The sequence below is a fragment of the Schistocerca serialis genome, chromosome 7, assembly GCF_023864345.2.
Source record: "Schistocerca serialis cubense isolate TAMUIC-IGC-003099 chromosome 7, iqSchSeri2.2, whole genome shotgun sequence".
Lineage (NCBI taxonomy): Eukaryota > Metazoa > Arthropoda > Insecta > Orthoptera > Acrididae > Schistocerca > Schistocerca serialis.
The window spans coordinates 83422729-83444174 of record NC_064644.1 but is presented as its reverse complement, the minus strand read 5'-3'; the positions used below and the strand labels follow the sequence as shown (position 1 = coordinate 83444174).

The 21446-nt window shown below is 44.3% G+C and overlaps 1 protein-coding gene across 1 annotated transcript in view; it reads right to left on the bottom strand.

Annotated features, from left to right (window-relative positions):
• Positions 1–21446, bottom strand: part of LOC126412901 (uncharacterized) — a 380720-nt gene that overhangs the window by 21383 nt on the left and 337891 nt on the right. Inside the window, exons 6-7 of the mRNA XM_050082790.1 lie at positions 19314–19458; positions 13686–13779 (exon numbers count right to left, since the gene is read on the bottom strand). Of these exons, the coding sequence (XP_049938747.1) occupies positions 13686–13779; positions 19314–19458 (239 nt within the window). The remainder of the gene's footprint in view (positions 1–13685; positions 13780–19313; positions 19459–21446) is intronic.

The window sequence follows — 21446 nt, the reverse complement described above, 5'->3', positions numbered from 1 at the left end:
GAAGGAGGAGGGCAACAGGGAAATGCAGAACGACGCACAGAACACTGTTGTGCTACCATACGTACAAGGGGCTACTGAACGTCTGGGCAAAAATCTCCGTCGGGCAGGCATTAAGCCGATCTTTCGTAGCATCAACAAAATAAAAGACATTCTGGGCACGACGAAAGATACAATTGACAAGTTTCATGCTGCCGGAGTTTATGAAATCGGGTGCGAATGTGGACTGGTGTATGAAGGTGAGACTGGGTGTCCGATAAACACAAGCTGAACTGCACACGAGAGATATATCCGCCTCAAACAAAAGAACAAATGAGCGGTGGCAGAACACCAGCAGGATGAAGATCGAGTTTCGAGAGGCCCGCGTACTGGCGAAACAGCCGTTTAGTTTGAGGAGGAAGATTAGAGAGGCTATAGAAATAGCCAAGCAGCCCGGCAACATGAATAGAGAAGACGGATACCAACTTCCAGCGTCTTGGCTGTCAGCTGTGACAGCTTTGCGGAAGGCCAGCTCTCGCGGTAGGCCACAGCGGTGAAGGGTACGCAGAGAGCTGACGCCGCCTGGTCGATACTAGGCAGTTAGTAAACAACGCTACGCTGCAGTCGCCGCTTTGTCTCCTATTCGCCCATTTCCACCAATTCCAAGCAGTAAAGGAAATTCCAATGGAAAACGCCCATTTCCGCCAATGACAACACGCAATGCAAAGACCAATAAAATGAACTCCTAATACCCATCCTCCTCATCCTCACATCCAATGACAGCACTCCTCCATAGTATGTAAGTATCCAAACTCATTCAGTAGTTAGCAATACACCCTCAGGAAGGCACCTTGCAACAGTCGCCGAAACGTCGGAATTTTACAGATGACAATGCCGCCTCAAACTCAGAAGAATTTTATTGAACACAATCTCTGTTCAATGCGACGGCCTCACTGGGAGGGCCTGAATGCCTGCGCGGTTGCACTCTACATCATACTCCGCAAGTCACCTAATGGTGTGTGGTGGAAGGTACATCCCGTACCACTATCTGATCCCTCCAACCCTCCTCCAATCGCGAACTGGTCGACGTCAGAGACAACGTCCTGCTGCATCAGTAACCTCCCCATTACCCACGTACTGCTTCTCGCGGAGTCCGTCCTTCATTGGACCACACAGATGGAAATCGAAAGGTGCGAGATTCGGGCTCTAGGGCGAGGAAAAACAGTTCAGTGAAGTTTTGTGAGTTCTCTCAGGTGCATAGACTTGTGTGAGGCCTTGCGTTGTCGTGAAGAAGAAAAAGTCAGTTCGTATTTTTGTGGCGACGACCACGCTGAAGTCGCTTCTTTAAACCTGAAGGTAACACAGCTGTGTGCGACTGGCTGACAGACAGGAGGTCGGACGGGTTTGCGCGACCTTGTTGTCACGATGACAGACGCCTCGCCCAACGGCTCACCGTGCCTTTGTTCACTGCCAGGTCTCCGTAGACATTCTACAAGCGCCTATGAATATCTGTGATGTTGTGGTTTTCGGCCAAAAGAAACTCACTGACACCTCTCTACTTAGAACGCACCTCCGTTACAGACACCATTTTGAAGGCTACGTATAGCGCCGCCATCTATCGGATCTTCATGTAACTATAGGAGCTGAAGCGGGAATATTTCACGGTGTTCCACAACAAAATCCGTATTTTTTTTCAAACGAAACTGCCCGAGAAAAAATGTGTTGCATAAGTTATTGAAAGCCCCTCGTAAGTGGTGGGTTCTATTTCAGGGTTCAAGGTTACAGCTGTCAATACAATGAAATTATATCGTTCCAGAGATGTCATCAAGTATCAGACATCTATGACGTACGAGGGTCGTTCAATAAGTAATGCCCCACATATTTTAAAATGCTATTAATATACATAGACAAACGCTGTTGTTGGTGCTTCACATTTGGTGTTTGTTCTGGGAGTTGGCAGAGCCGTAGTACAGCGCCAAACGGAGCCTACATATGACTCAAGTTACAAGCAGCGAACTGTTATTGAATTCTTGTGTGCAGAAAAAGAAACCATGGTGAACATCCATAAACGTTTGTTTACAGTGTATGGCGATGCTGGAGTTTATAGGAGTACAGTTGGGCGATGTGTAAAGAAAGTTACAGCCTCAGGAAATGCAGAAACAGAACTCCATGATCAGCCACGCTCGGGACGTCCTGTCACAGCCACTGATCCAGACGTGCTGAATCGTGCGGATGCCATTCCATCTCTCTGGGCTGTTTAAAATACGGGGAACACACTTAGAAGATGACGAGAGTGTCAGTCATGCAGTGAAATCATGGCTACACCTACAGAACAAGAGCTTTTACCAGCAGGGAATACATACTCTTCCACAACGTTGGCGTACGGCCATAGGACGTGATGGAGACTACGTAGAAAAATAGGACATGCACAACACATGTTGATGTACGAGGGCAGTTCAATAAGTAATGCAACACTTTTTTTTTCTGAAACAGGGGTTGTTTTATTCAGCATTGAAATACACCAGGTTATTCCCCAATCTTTTAGCTACACAACACTATTTTTCAACGTAATCTCCATTCAGTGCTACGGCCTTACGCCACCTTGAAATGAGGGCCTGTATGCCTGCACAGTACCATTCCACTGGTCGATGTCGGAGCCAATGTCGTACTGCATCAATAACTTCTTCATCATCCGCGTAGTGCCTCCCACGGATTGCGTCCTTCATTGGGCCAAACATATGGAAATCCGACGGTGCGAGATCGGGGCTGTAGGGTGCATGAGGAAGAACAGTCCACTGAAGTTTTGTGAGCTCCTCTCGGGTGCGAAGACTTGTGTGAGGTCTTGCATTGTCATGAAGAAGGAGAAGTTCGTTCAGAATTTTGTGCCTACGAACACGCTGAAGTCGCTTCTTCAATTTCTGAAGAGTAGCACAATATACTTCAGAGTTGATCGTTTGACCATGGGGAAGGACATCGAACAGAATAACCCCTTCAGCGTCCCAGAAGACTGTAACCATGACTTTACCGGCTGAGGGTATGGCTTTAAACTTTTTCTTGGTAGGGGAGTGGGTGTGGCGCCACTCCATTGATTGCCGTTTTGTTTCAGGTTCGAAGTGATGAACCCATGTTTCATCGCCTGTAACAATCTTTGACAAGAAATTGTCACCCTCAGCCACATGACGAGCAAGCAATTCCGCACAGATGGTTCTACTTTGCTCTTTATGGTGTTCGGTTAGACAACGAGGGACCCAGCGGGAACAAACCTTAGAATATCCCAACTGGTGAACAATTGTGACAGCACTACCAACAGAGATGTCAAGTTGAGCACTGAGTTGTTTGATGGTGATCCGTCGATCATCTCGAACGAGTGTGTTCGCACGCTCCGCCATTGCAGGAGTCACAGCTGTGCACGGCCGGCCCGCACGCGGGAGATCAGACAGTCTTGCTTGACCTTGCGGCGATGATGACACACGCTTTGCCCAACGACTCACCGTGCTTTTGTCCACTGTCAGATCACCGTAGACATTCTGCAAGCGCCTATGAATATCTGAGATGCCCTGGTTTTCCGCCAAAAGAAACTCGGTCACTGCCCGTTGTTTGCAACGCACATCCGTTACAGACCCCATTTTAACAGCTCCGTACAGCGCTGCCACCTGTCGGAAGTCAATAAAACTATACGAGACGAAGCTGGAATGTTTGAAAATATTCCACAAGAAATTTCCGGTTTTTTCAACCAAAATTGGCCGAGAAAAAAAATGTGTTGCATTACTTATTGAACTGCCTCGTATATTGTCACCAAATTATGACTCTTGACAGTAAATATGTTCTGAGAAAAAAATGTGGGGCATTACTTATTGAACGACCATCCTATATTAGCAGACTCAAGCGACGAATGAAAAGTTTTACTGAGGCCATTATTCGAATCCTGGCCCTGCTACAAATTTTCTTTCGTCGCTTCAGTATGTGTATACGACGGCTATTCGGAAAGTAAGTTCCTACCGGTCGCGAAATGGAAACTACTGCGAAAATCAAAAATCTTTTATTTGCAACAGTTAGGTACACCTTCCGGCTACTTCTCTACATAGTCGCCGCTCCGACTTACTTTATTTATTGTAGCGTTGTACCATCTTTCCAATACCCTCGCCATAGAAGGGAGCCGCCTGTGCTTTCTGGCAATTCTCTACGCTGGTCCATAGCCCGTTGCCTCTGCCAGAATGTTGTCTTTGTAGCCAGTGGTCCGTGTGAGCAGAGACGAAACTCAGGCAGAGGCAGTTACGGGCTGTATTGTAGGAGACAAAACACTTCCTACGGAAAACGCTGCAGGAGCATCTCTATTGCCCCTACAGACTGCGTCTGGGAATTGTCATGAAGAAGGAAACACACGACAGTTACGTTACGTGGGTTGCATGACATCAGGCGAAATCTCTCACCAGATCCTCATACTTGGAGGGAGGCAGTGTTTTCTAGGCATCTTTATGTGCTCACTGTGCTCTCAGAACTGAAAAGAGTGACGTGACACAATCAACACGCACAGTACAGGCACTACCCGACACGTATGTGCAAAGCGTCATCGGATTTTCACATTGGTGTCCATTTCGCGCTCGATCGGACTTTACTTTGCGAAAAGTCCTCGTATACAGTCAATATAGATTTAGACTTTATACTTTATCACTGAGCTGGGGAGCCAAGTTGTGATACTGTATCATCATACGGCCAGATCCCTGTCCTGCCATACAGATTTAAGTTTTTTTCTGAAGTTTCCATGTATCTCTGAGGAGGAATATCGATTTTTTAAAGAGGTGACCGATTCCTTCCCCGTCACTGTCCTGCGCTTCACCCCTTGATGATCTAGTCGTCCACTGGACGTTAAACCCCAGTCTCTCCGCCTTGCTTTATAATTTATCGTACAGGAAACAAGCATAGAGTAGCAACTACTGCATGAACGATGTCACAGCGTCAGGGCAATACAGTAGCGACAGGTGTTGAAGGAAGCAGAAAAAAATAAGTGTGTACTGTGTAATTTAATTCTGTTTTTGACGAAAAAATCCATTAAGTCGAAGCATAAAACCCGTTTAGTAACTACAGAGAATAGAAAAAAGTAAATAAAGGGATCTGAACGCAGCTGATGACAAAAGACATCACCTTTGTTGAACTCTTCGTTCTGTGTGTCTCGTACATCCTCACACTGTCTCCAGATCCCACTTGTCCCAAAGGACCTTGCACACTTCGTATCAGTTTTATTGAAAATAACACCTCCCAAAAATTGTACAAATCCAATAAAATTGGTATGTTATTTCAGAAGAATGTGTAGCTCAAATATGTAATGTCCTCTTGACAACAGGTGCTGTGTTACTACAGAACTACAGTGATGGAAAAAAATCGCAAACAAAAAAAAAAAAATTAATGTAGAGTAACGAAATTTCGGGAATACATTTATCTAGGTAACGTATTCAGTTGATTAACATTGTAACATCACAGGTTAATGTAAGCGCGAGATAAGTCATTGTCGATGAGAAATGCTGGTGCATTAATAACCGGTGCAACAGCCAGAATGTTGAACGCAAGTATGCAAACATGCACGCATTATGTTGTACAGGTGTCGGATGTCAGTTTGTGGGATCGAATTCCACGCCTTTTGCTCTTGGTCAGTCAATACAGAGACAGTTAATGCTGTTTGCGGATGAAGCTGGAGTTGTCACTCGATGATGTCCCATATGTGCTGGATTGGAGACAGATCTGGCGATCGAGCAGGCGAAGGCAACATGTCGACACTATATAGGGCGTGCTGGGTTACAGCAGCGGATTGTGAACGAGTGTTATCCTGGAGTGCTGTCACGAATGACAGCACAATAGGTCGAATCACCAAACTGACGTACAAATTGCAGTCAGGGTGCGTGGGATAACCACGCGTGTGTTTCTGCTGTCATACGTAATCACACCCCAGAGCATAATTCCAGGTGTATGTCCAATGTGTCTAGCACGCAGACAGGTTGGTTGGAGGACCTCGACTGACTTCCTAACGAACAAGCGGCCACCACTGGCATCGAGGCAGAACTAACTTGCGTCGTAAAACACAACAGACCTCCGCCCTGCTCTCCAATGAGCCCTCGTATGACATCACTGAAGTCGCAGATGACGATGGTTTGTGGACACTGGAATGCACGATAGAGGGCATCTGACTGGGAGCTGACCTCGAAGCAACCGATCAGCAACAGTTCGTCGTCTTACTGTGGTACGAGGTGCATTCAAGTTCTAAGGCCTCCGATTTTTTTTCTCCGGACTGGAAAGAGAAAAAAACATGCGCATTGTTTTAAAATGAGGCTGCGTTCATTGTCAATACGTCCCAGAGATGGCAGCACCGTACGGCAGATGGAATTTTACCGCCAGCAGCGAGAATGAGAACTGTTTTAAATACTTAAAATGGCGACGTTTTCCTTACTTGAACAGCGTGCAATCATTCGTTTTCTGAATTTGCGTGGTGTGAAACCAATTGAAATTCATCGACAGTTGAAGGAGACATGTGATGATGGAGTTCTGGATGTGTCGAAAGTGCGTTCGTGGGTGCGACAGTTTAATGAAGGCAGAACATCGTGTGACAACAAACCGAAACAACCTCGGGCTCGCACAAGCCGGTCTGACGACATGATCGAGAAAGTGGAGAGAATTGTTTTGGGGGATCGCTGAATGACTGTTGAACAGATCGCCTCCAGAATTGGCATTTCTGTGGGTTCTGTGCACACAATCCAGCATGACGACCTGAAAATGCGAAAAGTGTCATCCAGGTGGGTGCCACGAATGCTGACGGACGACCACACGGCTGCCCGTGTGACATGTTGCCAAGCAATGTTGACGCGCAATGAGACTTTCTTTTCGTCGGTTGTGACAATGGATGAGACGTGGATGCCATTTTTCAACCCAGAAACAAAGCGCCAGTCAGCTCAATGGAAGCACACAGATTCACTGCCACCAAAAAAATTTCTGGTAACCGCCAGTGCTGAAAAAATGATGGTGTCCATGTTCTGGGACAGCGAGGGCGTAATCCTTACCCATTGCGTTCCAAAGGGCACTACGGTAACAGGTGCATCCTACGAAAATGTTTTGAAGAACAAATTCCTTCCTGCACTGCAACAAAAACGTCCGGGAAGGGCTGCGCGTGTGCTGTTTCACCGAGACAACGCACCCGCACATCGAGCTAACGTTACGCAACAGTTTCTTCGTGATAACAACTTTGAAGTGATTCCTCATGCTCCCTACTCACCTGACCTGGCTCCTAGTGACTTTTGGCTTTTTCCAGCAATGAGAGACACTCTCCGTGGCCGCACATTCACCAGCCGTGCTGCTATTGCCTCAACGATTTTCCAGTGGTCAAAACAGACTCCTAAAGAAGCCTTCGCCGCTGCCATGGAATCATGGCGTCAGCGTTGTGAAAAATGTGTACGTCTGCAGTTCGATTACTTCGAGAAGTAACGCCAGTTTCATCGATTTCGGGTGAGTAGTTAATTAGAAAAAAATCGGAGGCCTTAGAACTTGAATGCACCTCGAACTACCAGGTGCTCAGGTTGCTGCTGCAGGTGCAGTACGATGCTCAGAGCCATACGCCCAACACGATGGCCTCCCCTCTCGGCAGTGCCATGTGGCCGTCCGGAGCCCAATATTCTTGCGACCGTACATTCTCGTGAACACAGCTGCCAGAAATCACGTACAGTGGCTACATTCCTGCCAAGTTTCTCTGTAGTATCCCAGAAGCCATCTCCAGCTTCCCGCAGCCCTATTACACGACCCTGTCCAAACTCAGTGAGGTGTTGATAATAGCGTCTATGTCGCGTTAAAGGCATTCGTGGCTAACATCGGCTCACCACGTCCAGTCTCCAAGGTAACTAACGCTCGAGGCCGCTAGAGCGTGTATTTAAAGCAAACCTGATCTGCGTCCTCATAGTCGCACTACTAGCGCCTATCTTATTCGACTGGCGCGAAATGTGAACACACGTCGTCTTTCGGATGTAGAAACACGCCTGCCATCTTTCGTTTATGTCGCACAACTTATTGGTGTTGCTACTTTTTTCCGTCAGTGTAATTTATCGTACGTGATGTAAGCGTAGATAGCAAGTACTGCAAGAACGGTATCCCAGTAAGAGGGGAGCTCTTCTGCAAGGTTCGCAGGAGAGCTTCTGTGAAGTTTGGAAGGTAGGAGACGAGGTACTGGCAGAATTGAAGCTGTGAGGACGGATCGTGAGTTGTGCTTGGGTAGCTCAGTTGGTAGAGCACTTGCCCGCGAAAGGTAGAGGTCCCGAGCTCCGAGTCTCGGTCCGGCACACAGTTTTAATGTCAGGAAGTTTCATATCAGCGCACACACTGCTGCAGAGTGAAAATCTCATTCTGGAGATTTGTTGTCTTATATTTGAATACGCATGCCTGTACCAGTTTCTTTGGCGCTTCATTGTCTATCAGTTTGGTAATGAACCAGTAAGTCTTGAGTTTTGCTTCTACAGTTCATTCCTCTGTACATTTGTAAGTGACTAAGCTGTGTTGTTTGCAGATGACGAGCAGTAAATTGTATCGTAGATTAAATTTATCAACATACACAACTGTTACGTTCATGTGAGGCATGTAGACAAATCTATATACGCATATAGAACCAGAGTCAATAGACATATCGTGAATGAACCACATATAACGCCACACCTCAGTGCTAATATATCTCAACTCTCTACTGTACAAAAATTAACGTAAAATATTTTATACTTAATAATGTCTTCTTTTGCAAATATAAGTGCTTTTGCGCAAACTAATCAATATATATTACAAAAGTAAGAGTACAACGTTGGTGCCGCTAAACCTCAGGAACGAGTCCCGGTACGATCAAGGGAGTTATATGGTGCAGTAGCCCCGTAACCCCCATGAAGAACGTTCCCGTTTTTACCTTAAGGGCGTGCTTTTGAATGTATAACGGCTGGGAAGTTTCGCCCCTTAGAAATTTCTAGAACGTTCGAGAGTATTACAGAACATTCCAGAACATTCGAGAGTATTCGAGAACAATCCACAATATTCCAGAATGTTGCGGAATGTTCCACAATGATCCAGGAAAAAGCCTGGAACATTCCGGAAGATTCGAGAATGCTCTGGAACATCCCAGATCACTGTGGAACATTTCAGAAGACTCTCGCGTGTTGTGGAATGTTCTATAACATTGTGGATCATTCGAAGCCTTTTTGGTATGTTGTGGAATTCGCCAATGGTCATGATTTTTGTAAGCGAGCAAAGCCACGGGTAAAATGCACATTCTAAATTCATGGGACGATTTCAATCAAATTTGGTACAGATATTAGTAGCAGTGTGTCAGAAAGCGAAGGGAAAGATGAGATTGGCACAGTTGGAAGGACGTGGGGATAGACACAAAGAGGGGAGGGGAAATGGACATAGAAAGGAAAGAGAAGGAGGTGGGGAGAGAGAGGTGGAGATACAGAAGAGAGAGGGGAGGAGGAGATGGATGGAGAGAGGGGGAGATGGTGATTGATAAAGAGAAGGGGCGGACTAGAGGAAAGTAGAGGGGGAAACGCAAATGGACAGGGGGTGGGGGAGGGTGAGATGGACAGAGAGAGGAGGGAGGACGAGATGGGCTAGTAGAAGACTGGAATAAATAAATACTCGGATCACGCCGGTTTTCTCAGCTAGTGTAAAATATTTGATACTTAATAATATCTCCTTTTTCATACGTAAATACGTTTGTGACAAAATAAAACGGAGTCTTTCATAAGACGAAATTCTTCTCCAGTTTTTCCTGTGAAATTATTATTTTCGTAATACGTGGTTTATGCCTATAATTTTAAAATTCCGTAACATTGTTAAATATATTACTGTATTAGATCCTCACTTTCTGCATACTTGCATGTTTAACTTCACTTAATTTGTATTTATTATATGCTAAGCCAATCACTCTTTCCTTTTAAGGGGTGTAGGACGTCAAACGGGCCAACTTGGAGCAGGAGAGGCACCACACTACATTTTAATTTCCACTGTCTATACTTTTACAAATAAATTCATAAAACTTTGTCAACACGACGAGGAAGGATTCAGGATTCACACTCATAGCAGTGGAAGTTCAAAAACATAACAAAATAATTTTTTTATGTGTGAAATGTCATCAATTTTTCACTTACTATTGGCTGCATTTGTTGCTATAGGTACACTTTTCTTCATAAGTAAGAGAGATTCTTCGATGAATTTTGCAACAACACACAAAACATACTTACAGGTGTATGAAACTCTAGAATTTATTTAATTAATGAAAAAATGAATGAGCTGTTACATTTTAAACTTGATGTTTAGAAAAAACTAAAATTTTATGGTTAATTATCTCAATTTTTACAATAGTTTTTAATATATTTGGAAAATTCTAGAGTTTCATACACGTGTAAGTATGTTTTGTATGTTGTGCAAAATTCATCGAAGAATCTCTCTTACTTATGAAGAAAAGTGTACCCGTAGCAACGAATGCAGCCAATAGTAAGTGAAAAAATGATAACATTTCACACGTAAAAAAATTTTGTTATGTTTTTGAACTTCCACTGCTATGAGTGTGAATCCTGAATCTTTCCTGGCCATGCTGATAAAGTTTTATGAATTTATTTGTAAAAGTATAGACAGTGGAAATTAAAATGTAGCGTGGTGCCTCTCCTGCTCCTAGTCGGCCTGTCTGACGTCCTACCCCCCTTAAAACGGCGTGGCGTAGACAGGTACACTGACCATAGGCCCAGTATGTGCGTTTAACAGGTTATATTCTGTGTCTTCTCGTTTTATTCTGTCGACTAAACAATCAATGGTTGCTTTATTCTTTGTACTTTAATTGTGTTACATCTAATACTTATTGCAGCGCGTGAGAAGGCTACACAACTGAAACTATTTTGTACTGAAGCATAAAAAATAAAAACATGGTTTAATCACAACACTAATTGCCAGCGGGACAAACTGATACCATTCAAGAAATTTAGTATGAATTCTGATTCTACTGCAAATACAACACACAGCAGCTACAATAAAAATGAGGTAACTAATAAAAAAAACCACTCTAACTCAGTAAAAAGCTACTGGCGACGACAGGTTCCTGATGTCAAAACACGCCACGAAGAACCCTATCTCTGGCCAGCTTCCCATGTAATTCATCTGCGTCTCTGGTTGTGTCACATTGTAAGACGAACCAACATATCAGTCCAGCATTCATCAGGATGCCTTACCTAACATATCTCGATGGAGGCCATTTGCATTTGAGATCGAAACATTGTTTCGTTTTACATATGAAAGGTCAACAAGCCAAGACACTGGACTCGCATTCCTTAGAATTAGGGTTCAGGTTGGATATTCGGGTTTTTCCATGGCTTCCCAAGACAGCGTAGTGAAGTCTCCAGCATAGTCTCTGAAGATCGTGTTTCATTATTTTTTCCCCGTACTCGTCCAGGCGATACTTGACCTCTGTCTCCACCCTTCCTTCCTTCCTTCCTTAAGCAGACATCATTATTTATGCGGTCAGATTCACAGCATGAGGCTCTGTAACAGTGCATGCGTGCCAGTGGAAACCGAAGTTGGATTACGTGAGTAGTGGCCCTACCCTGTATCGTATTCATATACACTGATGAGCCAGAACAGTGTGAATACCTGTTCGACAGAGTGCCGCTTCGTCTTTGGAAGGAAATACACCAGAGATTCTGTGTGGCATGGAAGGCCAGGTCCTTAGTAGGCATCTGGATGTATCAAAACACGAGGGAGTTAAAGACATTAGCTGCCAGTTGGGAGTGATTTATATCAATGGGGCAAGTTGAAAATTTGTACCGGACTGGGATTCGAAACCGGGTCTCGTGCTTACTAGATAGTACGGTGACCGCTAAGCCTTCGGGACACAGTGGTCGCCACAATCACGTGCACTACCCGAGCACACCTCCTTCAGACCCATATTCTCAGCTTATACCACGCACCACTGACGTAGTGGCCCTGCTCTTTAGCCTCATTACTCGCAACATCTCGCCGAATCCCGTAAGAGTCGAGCTTGGTGTGCGTCTGCAGTGAATGGATCACTGGCCGTCATGGCCCTAAATATATACACTACTGGCCATTAAAATTGCTACACCAAGAAGAAATGCAGATGATAAACGGGTATTAATTGGACAAATATACTAGAACTTACATGTGATCACATTTTCACGCAATTTGGGCGCATAGATACTGAGAAATCAGTACCCAGAACAACCACATCTGGCCGTAATAACGGCCTTGATACCCCTGGGCATTGAGTCAAACAGAGCTTGGATGGCGTGTACAGGTCAGCTGCCCATGCAGCTTCAACACGACACCACAGTTCACCGAGAGTAGTGACTGGCGTATTGTGACGAGCCAGTTGCTCGGCCACCATTTACCAGACGTTTTCAATTGGTGAGAGATCTGGAGAATGTGCTGGCCAGGGCAGCAGTCGAACATTTTCTGTATCCAGAAAGGCCCGTACAGGACCTGCAACGTGCGGTCGTGCATTATCCTGCTGAAATGTAGGGTTTCGCAGGGATCGAATGAAGGGTAGAGCCACGGGTCGTAACACATCTGAAATGTAACGTCCACTGTTCAAAGTGCCGTCAATGCGAACAAGACGTGACCGAGACGTGTGACCAATGGCACCCCATACCATCACGCCGGGTGATACGCCAGTATGGCGATGACTAATAGACGCTTCTAATGTGCGTTCACCGCGATGTCACCAAACACAGATGCGACCGTCATGATGCTGTAAACAGAACCTGGATTCATCTGAAAAAAATGACGTTTTGCTATTGGTGCACCCAGGTTCGTCGTTGAGTACACCATTGTAGGCGCTCCTGTCTGTGATACAGCGTCAAGGGTAAGCGCAGCCATGGTCTCCGAGGTGATAGTCCATGCTGCTGCAAACGTCGTCGAACCGTTGGTGCAGATAGTTGTTGTCTTGTAAAGGTCCCCATCTGTTGACTCAGGGATCGAGACGTGGCTGCACGATCCGTTACAGCCGTGCGGATAAGATGCCTGTCATCTCGACTGCTAGTGATACGAGGCCGTTGGGATCCAACACGGTGTTCCGTATTACCCTCCTGAACCCACCGATTCCATATTCTGGTACCAGTCATAGGATCTCGACCAACGCGAGCAGCAATGTCACTATACGATAAACCGCAATCGCGATAGGCTACAATCCGACCTTTATCAAAGTCGGAAACGTTATGGTACGCATTTCTCCTCCTTACACGAGGCATCTCAACAACGTTTCACCGGGCAACGCCGGTCAACTGCTGTTTGTGTATGAGAAATCGGTTGGAAACTTTCCTCATGTCAGCACGTTGTAGGTGTCGCCACCGGTGCCAACCTTGTGTGAATGCTCTGAAAAGCTAATCATTTGCATATCACAGCATGTTCTTCCTGTCGGTTAAATTTCGCGTCTGTAGCACGTCATCTTCGTGGTGTAGCAATTTTAATGGCCAGTAGTGTATGTAGTGTGAGATGTGCGAAAGAACAGACACAACGTATAATCTGCACTTATATGACGTCAGATGTCCACACTTACGTCACTCGACTCCCATAAAATGCAGGGCCGTCTTTTTGGGACGTTGAGCTGGCATCCGATATAGTCAAACTACAGAACTACAGTAGCACGGCTCTGGTCTCGTGACAGGGACAGCTGGGGTGGCGCAGACAAGACTCACCTGAACTGCACGGCGATGGGCTGCAGGAAGGGGCTGGCGTCCTGCCACAGGCGACCCCAGACGCTGTTCAGAATGCACTCCTCGTTGTCTGCTCCTGCAAACACACGCGCCTTATGAGGTGTCGTTCTGCCACAATAAGCGTGCAGAATAGCTTGCAAAAAGCAGCTTCGTGGACTTATTATTAATACGATGATAATTTGTAGATCATTATATTCAGTGAAATAAGTTGCTGATAGCTCGATAAATTTTATTTACTATTTATTACGATTGTAAAGAGCATCAAGGGATATAAATAATGTCATTGCAGCATATTCGATGTATATTATGCTAAAACACGAATAATAAAATACAAGTACCTACCATTGGTAGGACATGTTCTGAGCATCAAGGAAAATACGATTTAGTACTGGAGGGAAGCGCGGAGGGTAAAACTCGTAGAGGGAGACCAAGGCATGAATACACTAAACAGATTCAGAAGGCTGTAGGTTGCAGTAGTTACTCGGAGACCAATAAGCTTGCACAGGATAGAGTAGCATTGAGAGCTGCATCAAACCAGTCTCTGGACTCAAGACCACAACAACAACAACAACAACAATAACAACAAACATCATAATGGCCTAAGCGCATATAGTCGAAGGGCAACGGCCTTGCCGCAGAGGCTACACCGGTTCCCGTGAGATATCCGAAGTTAAGCGCTGTCGGTCGTGGTTGGCACTTGGATGGGTGACCATCTAGGCCGCCATGCGCTGTTGCCATTTTTCGGAGTGCACTCAGACTCGTGATGCCAATTGAGAAGCTACTCGACCGAATAGTAGCGGCTTCGGTCAAGAATACCATCATAACGCCCGGGAGAGCGGTGTGGTGACCCCACGCCCCTCCTATCTGCATTCTCCCCTAGAACTTAGAACTACTTAAACTAAACTAACCTAAGGACATCACACACTTCCATGCCCGAGGCGGGATTCGAACCTGCTACCGTAGCGGTCACGCGGTTCCAGACTGAAGCGCCTAGAACCGCACGGCCACACCGGCTGGCCCTTAAGATCTACGAGCACTTCAAATTTAACTGCAAGCTCTTTGCATTCAAAATTTTGGAAGGAGCTAATATGGACGAAAACAAAAAAAGTCAACGAAATGTGGGCTCCTAACCGCATACCTTAATAGCCATGTGTACTTGTTGATCTTCGCTGCTGTGTAACACATCTCTTATACTGAACAAGTGCTCAAGGCTTTTAAGATATACATTGTAGAGCCCTTGTTTACTGAGACGTTATTGCATCTAGTATCGTGCACTTTCAACTGCGTGCGTTTACGCCGTTAATGATGGTACAACCTGTATAACTTTTGAGGTTTTATTATAGTGTTATTCACTGATACGATAATCATAAGGCCTATGCCACATAATTGTGAACAATGGAATTCATTATAAATCATGCGAATTAGTGTCGCCGAGGGTCAAGTTTCGTATAGTTACAGTTTTTACTGGTATTTCATAAACTTAGCTGCCGATGATGCATGAGCTCTCTGCATTTTCAAGTACGCTCGCTATATTGAGGTACGTAATGACATGACGTTGTCAAAAGGAGAGCGATTTCTGTATCAATCTCAGAGAGCTTCTAAATAGAGGTTTTATCGCCCAAATCGTAGTTGATACGTGTCTTTATTAGTAGTTTCAACAAAATTATATTGTCATCTACAGATCACCGGATACGTGTATTATAAGGCCCCTACGGCTGGCACTTTGGCATCTGGCCACTGAAAACATGGAAGTGAATTTATCTCCATGTTTTCAGTGGCCAGATGCAAAAGTGCCTCACGTAGGGACCTTATAATACACGTAGCCGGTGATCTAAAGATGGCAATATAATTTTGTTGAAACTACTGATCAAGACGTGTATCAACTGCGATTTAGGCCATAAAACTGCTATTTTGTACACTTTTTTGCAATGAGGTATGTGTTTGTAGGTTTATTAATATTGTATTTTTTTCAGTTAAAATTTGGCTAGATAAAAACTATTTACTTTACTGGAGTTTTACTGTAAGATTAATCAACAATTAAAATTTAATGAGTGCAGTCCAATCACAGAAACATATTGTATATCTGCAAATTCATCTATGATGTTGAAGGAGCTGTCAGGCAGGCAGGATTACAATTTCTTTTTAGTGTTTCGTACTTCAAACGGTGAAAATGGAACAGTTATACATCACTCTGTTATCCATCTGCCAGGCGATTAAGACCATTTTTACTCATGAACAGGTGAGGCATGAAGCTGAAATTTGTCATATACAAAGGTCTATGGTTACTTGGCTGTGTAAATAATTTAAGCTTCTAGGTCAATGCAATCAAAAGATACGGCCAATGTATTACATACTTTGATACTCACAAACTCAGTCATCAAAACCAACAGGTGAACTATCTACATACAAGGAGGTCCTTATGGTAGGTCGGTAAAGCGCGTGCCTACAAACCGAGAGGTCACGGGATCGAATCTCGGCCAGACCACGGGTTTTCCTGTCTTCGTTTCACCTCTCAACGATATGAGGAGTCGCCAGAAACAACACGTGGTTGAGATTCCATTTTGAACTGTAGTTCCCCTTTACCCGGGTGGATAACTAGGGTAGGTTAGGAACACACAAGTCGCCGAAGTGACATCCAATAAAAAGACTTGCATTCCAGGTCACTGAGCCACACGAAATTATTATTATTGTTATTATTATTATTATTATTGTCTGTATACGTAAATAATTTCGTATGGTGGCCTCAGAGCACGAGTCCTATTCGCAGCTGTTTTGACTGTGTGCCAATAATTTACAAGAAAGATGATCAAATATTTTCATGATAGCATTCTTTACTCCTTTCTTAGCAAGAGTATGTTGTGCATAATTGGGACCATTCTTGTTCCAGAGTTATGTTTATAAATAATACTTCAAAAAATGGTTCAAATGGCTCTGAGCACTATGGGACTTAACATCATTGGTCATCAGTCCCCTAGAACTTAGAACTACTTAAACCTAACTAACATAAGGACATCACACAACACCCAGTCATCACGAGGCAGAGAAAATCCCTGACCCCGCCGGGAATCGAACCCGGAAACCCGGGCGCGGGAATATAAATAATACTAATACCTCCAAATTTTAACTGCAAGTGAACATTAGCTGTAATTATGGCGTCAGCAGATGACATCGCAGTTGAGTGGAACAGGAGGGGGTCAGGGTTAGAGTGTAGCTACTAGTATGGTAATGTGAGAGGAAGATAGTGCAGGGGCTTACTTAAAACTTAACTTTGAACAAAAGCAGTTAATTCGATTCAGTACAAGACAGGATATGTCCTCATAAATAACCACAGAGTACTGGGGAAAGTGCAAATGTAAAACTGAATGTTCGAAATTCCTGTGTGCGTGAATTTATGTGAACTTGAAATGGAAATTAGATAATACAGATCTTCCCCAACGTTTCAGTCCAGCATTATCAGAAATTGCTGGTCGAAGAAATATTCATCGCTACTACTTGGCCAGCAAGTGGATTCGAAGCAGTGAAAGTCTGTTCCTGATCCCCATACTTTCTGTGTCCTGGTTTAAATTCTAAATCACCCGAAGTGTAGTCACAAAGTGAGAGCATGTGATGCTACATCTGCCCATCTGCTGAGGATGTTAAGCTCGACGACTATTCGAGTGGCGCAAGCCGCGTTCCAGCACTGGGTTTCACCCTCTCGCTTCTCTGATCATCGTAGAACTGAAACATGACACCACACCATATACATACTCATTACAGTCACCTACATTCGATAGATATTTAAAATGATTTTCATTTATTCTTCAGTCTCAGCTGCACATTTTATAAATACGTGACTCGTTTCCGTCTCTCTGGATCATCTTTTCAGATCTATGTAGCACTCTGATGCGAGGTTCCAACACAAACCCGACGGATTGGTGACGCAGCTACATTGATGTGTGTATGATCCAGAGGTATCGAAACATGACAAGTGTTTCAGAAAGTTGCAACTGACACTGAATAATAAATGAGAATTGATTTAAAAATCAGTACAGTTGGTTGGTTGGTTTGAGGGGAGGGGACCAAACAGCGAGGTCATCGGTCCCATCTGATTGTGGAAGGACGGAGAACGAGATCCGCCGTGTCCTTTCAAAAGAACCATCCCGGCATTTGCCTGAAATGATTTAGGAAAATCACGGAAATCCTAAATGAGGATCGCCGGACGCAGGGTTGAATCGCTCAAAAATGGTTCAAATGGCTCTGAGTACTATGCCACTTAACTTCTGAGGTCATCAGTCGCCTAGAACCTTGAACTAATTAAACCTAACTAACCTAAGGACCATCCCCCCATGAACAATGGACCTTGCCGTTGGTGGGGAGGCTTGCATGCCTCAACGATACAGGTAGCCTTACCGTAGGTGCAACCACAATGGAGGGGTATCTGTTGAGAGGCCAGACAAACGTGTGGTTCCTGAAGAGGGGCAGCAGCCTTTTCAGTAGTTTCAGGGGCAACAGTCTGGATGATTAACTGATCTGGCCTTGTAACACTAACCAAAATGGCCTTGCTGTTCTGGTACTGCAAATGGCTGAAAGCAAGGGGAAACTACAGCCGTAATTTTTCCTGAGGGCATGCAGCTTTACTGTATGATTAAATGATGATGGCGTCCTCTTGGGTAAAATATTCCAGAGGTAAAATAGTCCCCCATTCGGATCTCCGAATTTCCCATTTGAAAAGGGAAATGGATAGGTTAAAGATAGATATAGTGGGAATTAGAGAAGTTCGGTGGCAGGAGGAACAAGGGTATAAGATGAACATCAACAAAAGCAAAACGAGGATAATGGAATGTAGTCGAATTAAGTCGGCTGATGCTGAGGGAATTAGATTAGGAAATGAGACACTTAAAGCAGTAAAGGAGTTTAGCTATTTGGGGAGCAAAATAACTGATGATGGTCGAAGTAGAGAGGATATAAAATGTAGACTGGCGATGTGCAAGGAGGGCGATTGTGAAGAAGAGAAATTTGTTAACATCGAGTATAGATTTAAATGTCAGGAAGCCGTTTCTGAAAGCGTTTGTATGGAGTGTAGCCATGTATGGAAGTGAAACGTGGACGATAAATAGTTTAGACAAGAAGAGAACAGAAGCTTTCGAAACGTGGTGCTACAGAAGAATGCTGAAGATTAGATGGGTAGATCACATAACTAATGATGAGGTGTTGAATAGAATTGGGGAGAAGAGGAGTTTGTGGCAGAACTTGACTAGAAGAAGGGAACGGTTGGTAGGACATGTTCTGATGCATGAAGGGATCACCAATTTAGTATTGGAGGGCAGCGTGGTGCGCGGGTGCAGGTGCGGGTGCGGAACAGTGCACTAATGCACCAAGTGTGGAAATCATCCCCTGAGAATTACATGAGAGCCAAAATTTGCAATAACATTCTTTAACCAACATTTGTATATAAACATTCCCGTGAGAACACTGTAACCGCACTTTCTTATTTACCGCCCCATCGCAAGATTCGACACACACGTTTAAGACACAACGCTCACACCTGACGAGGGAAATGAGACCACTGTGTGCAGAGGAAAGAAAACGTCTCCAGCTGCGCGGCTGAAGGTACACCACGATTTGCCTTACCCTGCGCCTGCGAGGTGGGCTCCGGTGCGGCGACGGCAGCCACCGCCGCGTTGAGGGCAGCCAGCATGCAAGGGGCGAGGTTGGCCGCCACGAGGTGGGCAGAGCCGAGCCGCGCCAGCGCGCCCGCCCCGCCGACCACCACCTGCTGCAAACGCAAAGCAAAGCAAAGCGTCACTGGCCGGGCACGGTATAAGAAAGCTCACATGTCCCGTGACGTCTGCGCATCTGGAAACAGGCGGATCGTCCGGGCCGACCCGTAGGCTGCGCTGACAGTGGCACCGACAACGGCTGCCAGATGTCGCCACCTACATCATACCTACCTACATACATACTTACATTAATTCTTGTTCTGTAGATCACGAATACGACATTTCGTTAGGATGTGGGATGTGTCACTTCAACTTAAGTTTTTTTACGCAAAATAATTAATTAATAATTTTTTTTTACAGTTACTACTTCATATGTAAAAATTCAACTACTGAGTAGAAGGAGTTGTCATTCAGAAATTCTTTTAATTAGCGTTTAAATGTTGGTTGCCTATCTGTCTCTTTTAACGCTATTTGACAAACGACCAAAGATTTTTGTGGCAGCATAATGCACCCCTTTCTGTGCCAAAGTGAGATTTAATCCAGAATAATCAAGATCATCCTTTTATCTAGTGTTGTAGCTATGCACTTCGCTGTTATTTTTGAACTGGGATTGGTTATTAATAACAAATTTCACAAGTGTATATAAGTTTATCCACAGGATAAAGATAAAGCCTCTTAAACCAGAAAACTACACACAGGAACTAAATATAATCAAACAAAATGCTGTTGAAAACGACAACAAAACATACATCATAAACAAATTCAACAACATGGTAAAAATGAGACATAAAATGGCGGCCACTCACTCGAGAGCACAACCAAAAGATCTGAAAACCCAGAGGCAGACCACACAGACAACACAGCAGATCACATCACTTCAGGAAAAAGAGACGGATGGCACACACTTACATACAATAACACAATATCACATAGAACTGGAAACATTCTGAAAAAGCAAAGGATTCCAGTAACATTCAGAACACACAACACAGCTCAAAAAAGGCTAAGACCAGACAAAAGAACTCAGACAAATTCAGCAATGCTGGAATATACCAACTCACATGTACATGGGAGAAACAAGCAGAAATTTCCGAACGTGGTACACAGAGTACATGAGAGCTCTAAACAGTGACAACACACATTCAACTTTCGCAGAACAAATACCATATACTGAAACACAGCAACAGTCTATATCGACAACCAACAATAAAAGAAAATTATTACATACAAAAGACTATAGTGAAAGGGGAAAACGTTAGAAACGCAAACACAACGCTTTGCAACACACTCTTTATCACTCTGAGGGAACTGAACCAGGACACAGAACAGAAAGCACACAAGAACCACTTCCCCATCACACACAGAGACATAAATCATGAACAGAAGTCGTCAGAACTCCCGCTACAGTTTTCATAGCCTTCTCGCAACATGCGATACACTTCTCGCGACACACGTGAACGGCAAGATGCCGTAATGTTTTGGATCATAAACAAAGTGTGGAAGTTTTGCTTTTCTATGTACAAAATTAGCTGCATGCCGTCCAACCTACGCGAGTACAGGAGAAACTAAGCAGCAGCCTAGTGCAGACCAAAACTGTACCCACATTACTACCGCATTCCCAAGTGTATAACGCTGACTTACGTAAGTTCATCTCTTAGTATTTGTTTACTAACAGCCGCTCACACAGTTGCAGATGACATGATGTATGCCGAGAAAAACGGCAACAGAAAATGCGCAGAAAATATACCACAAACAGCGACAACAATTCTTAAAAACCCGCTATAACGTACAAAAAATAAGGTATTACGACAATATCCACAAAAAACTATATTCAAAAAACAAACAGTAAAAATGTAATAATCTGTTAAAGTGTCTGTATAAATATGTTGTTTTCTGCATGTTTTGGATTTAAAGAACCCACTAATGATGGCGATGCAAAAACATACATAATGTCTCATGGGATAACAGCAATCAGTGATTCTATAATGTTACTTAAAGTCCGTCTTGATTGCAAATTTTTTATTCATGTGACCGGTTTCGGTTC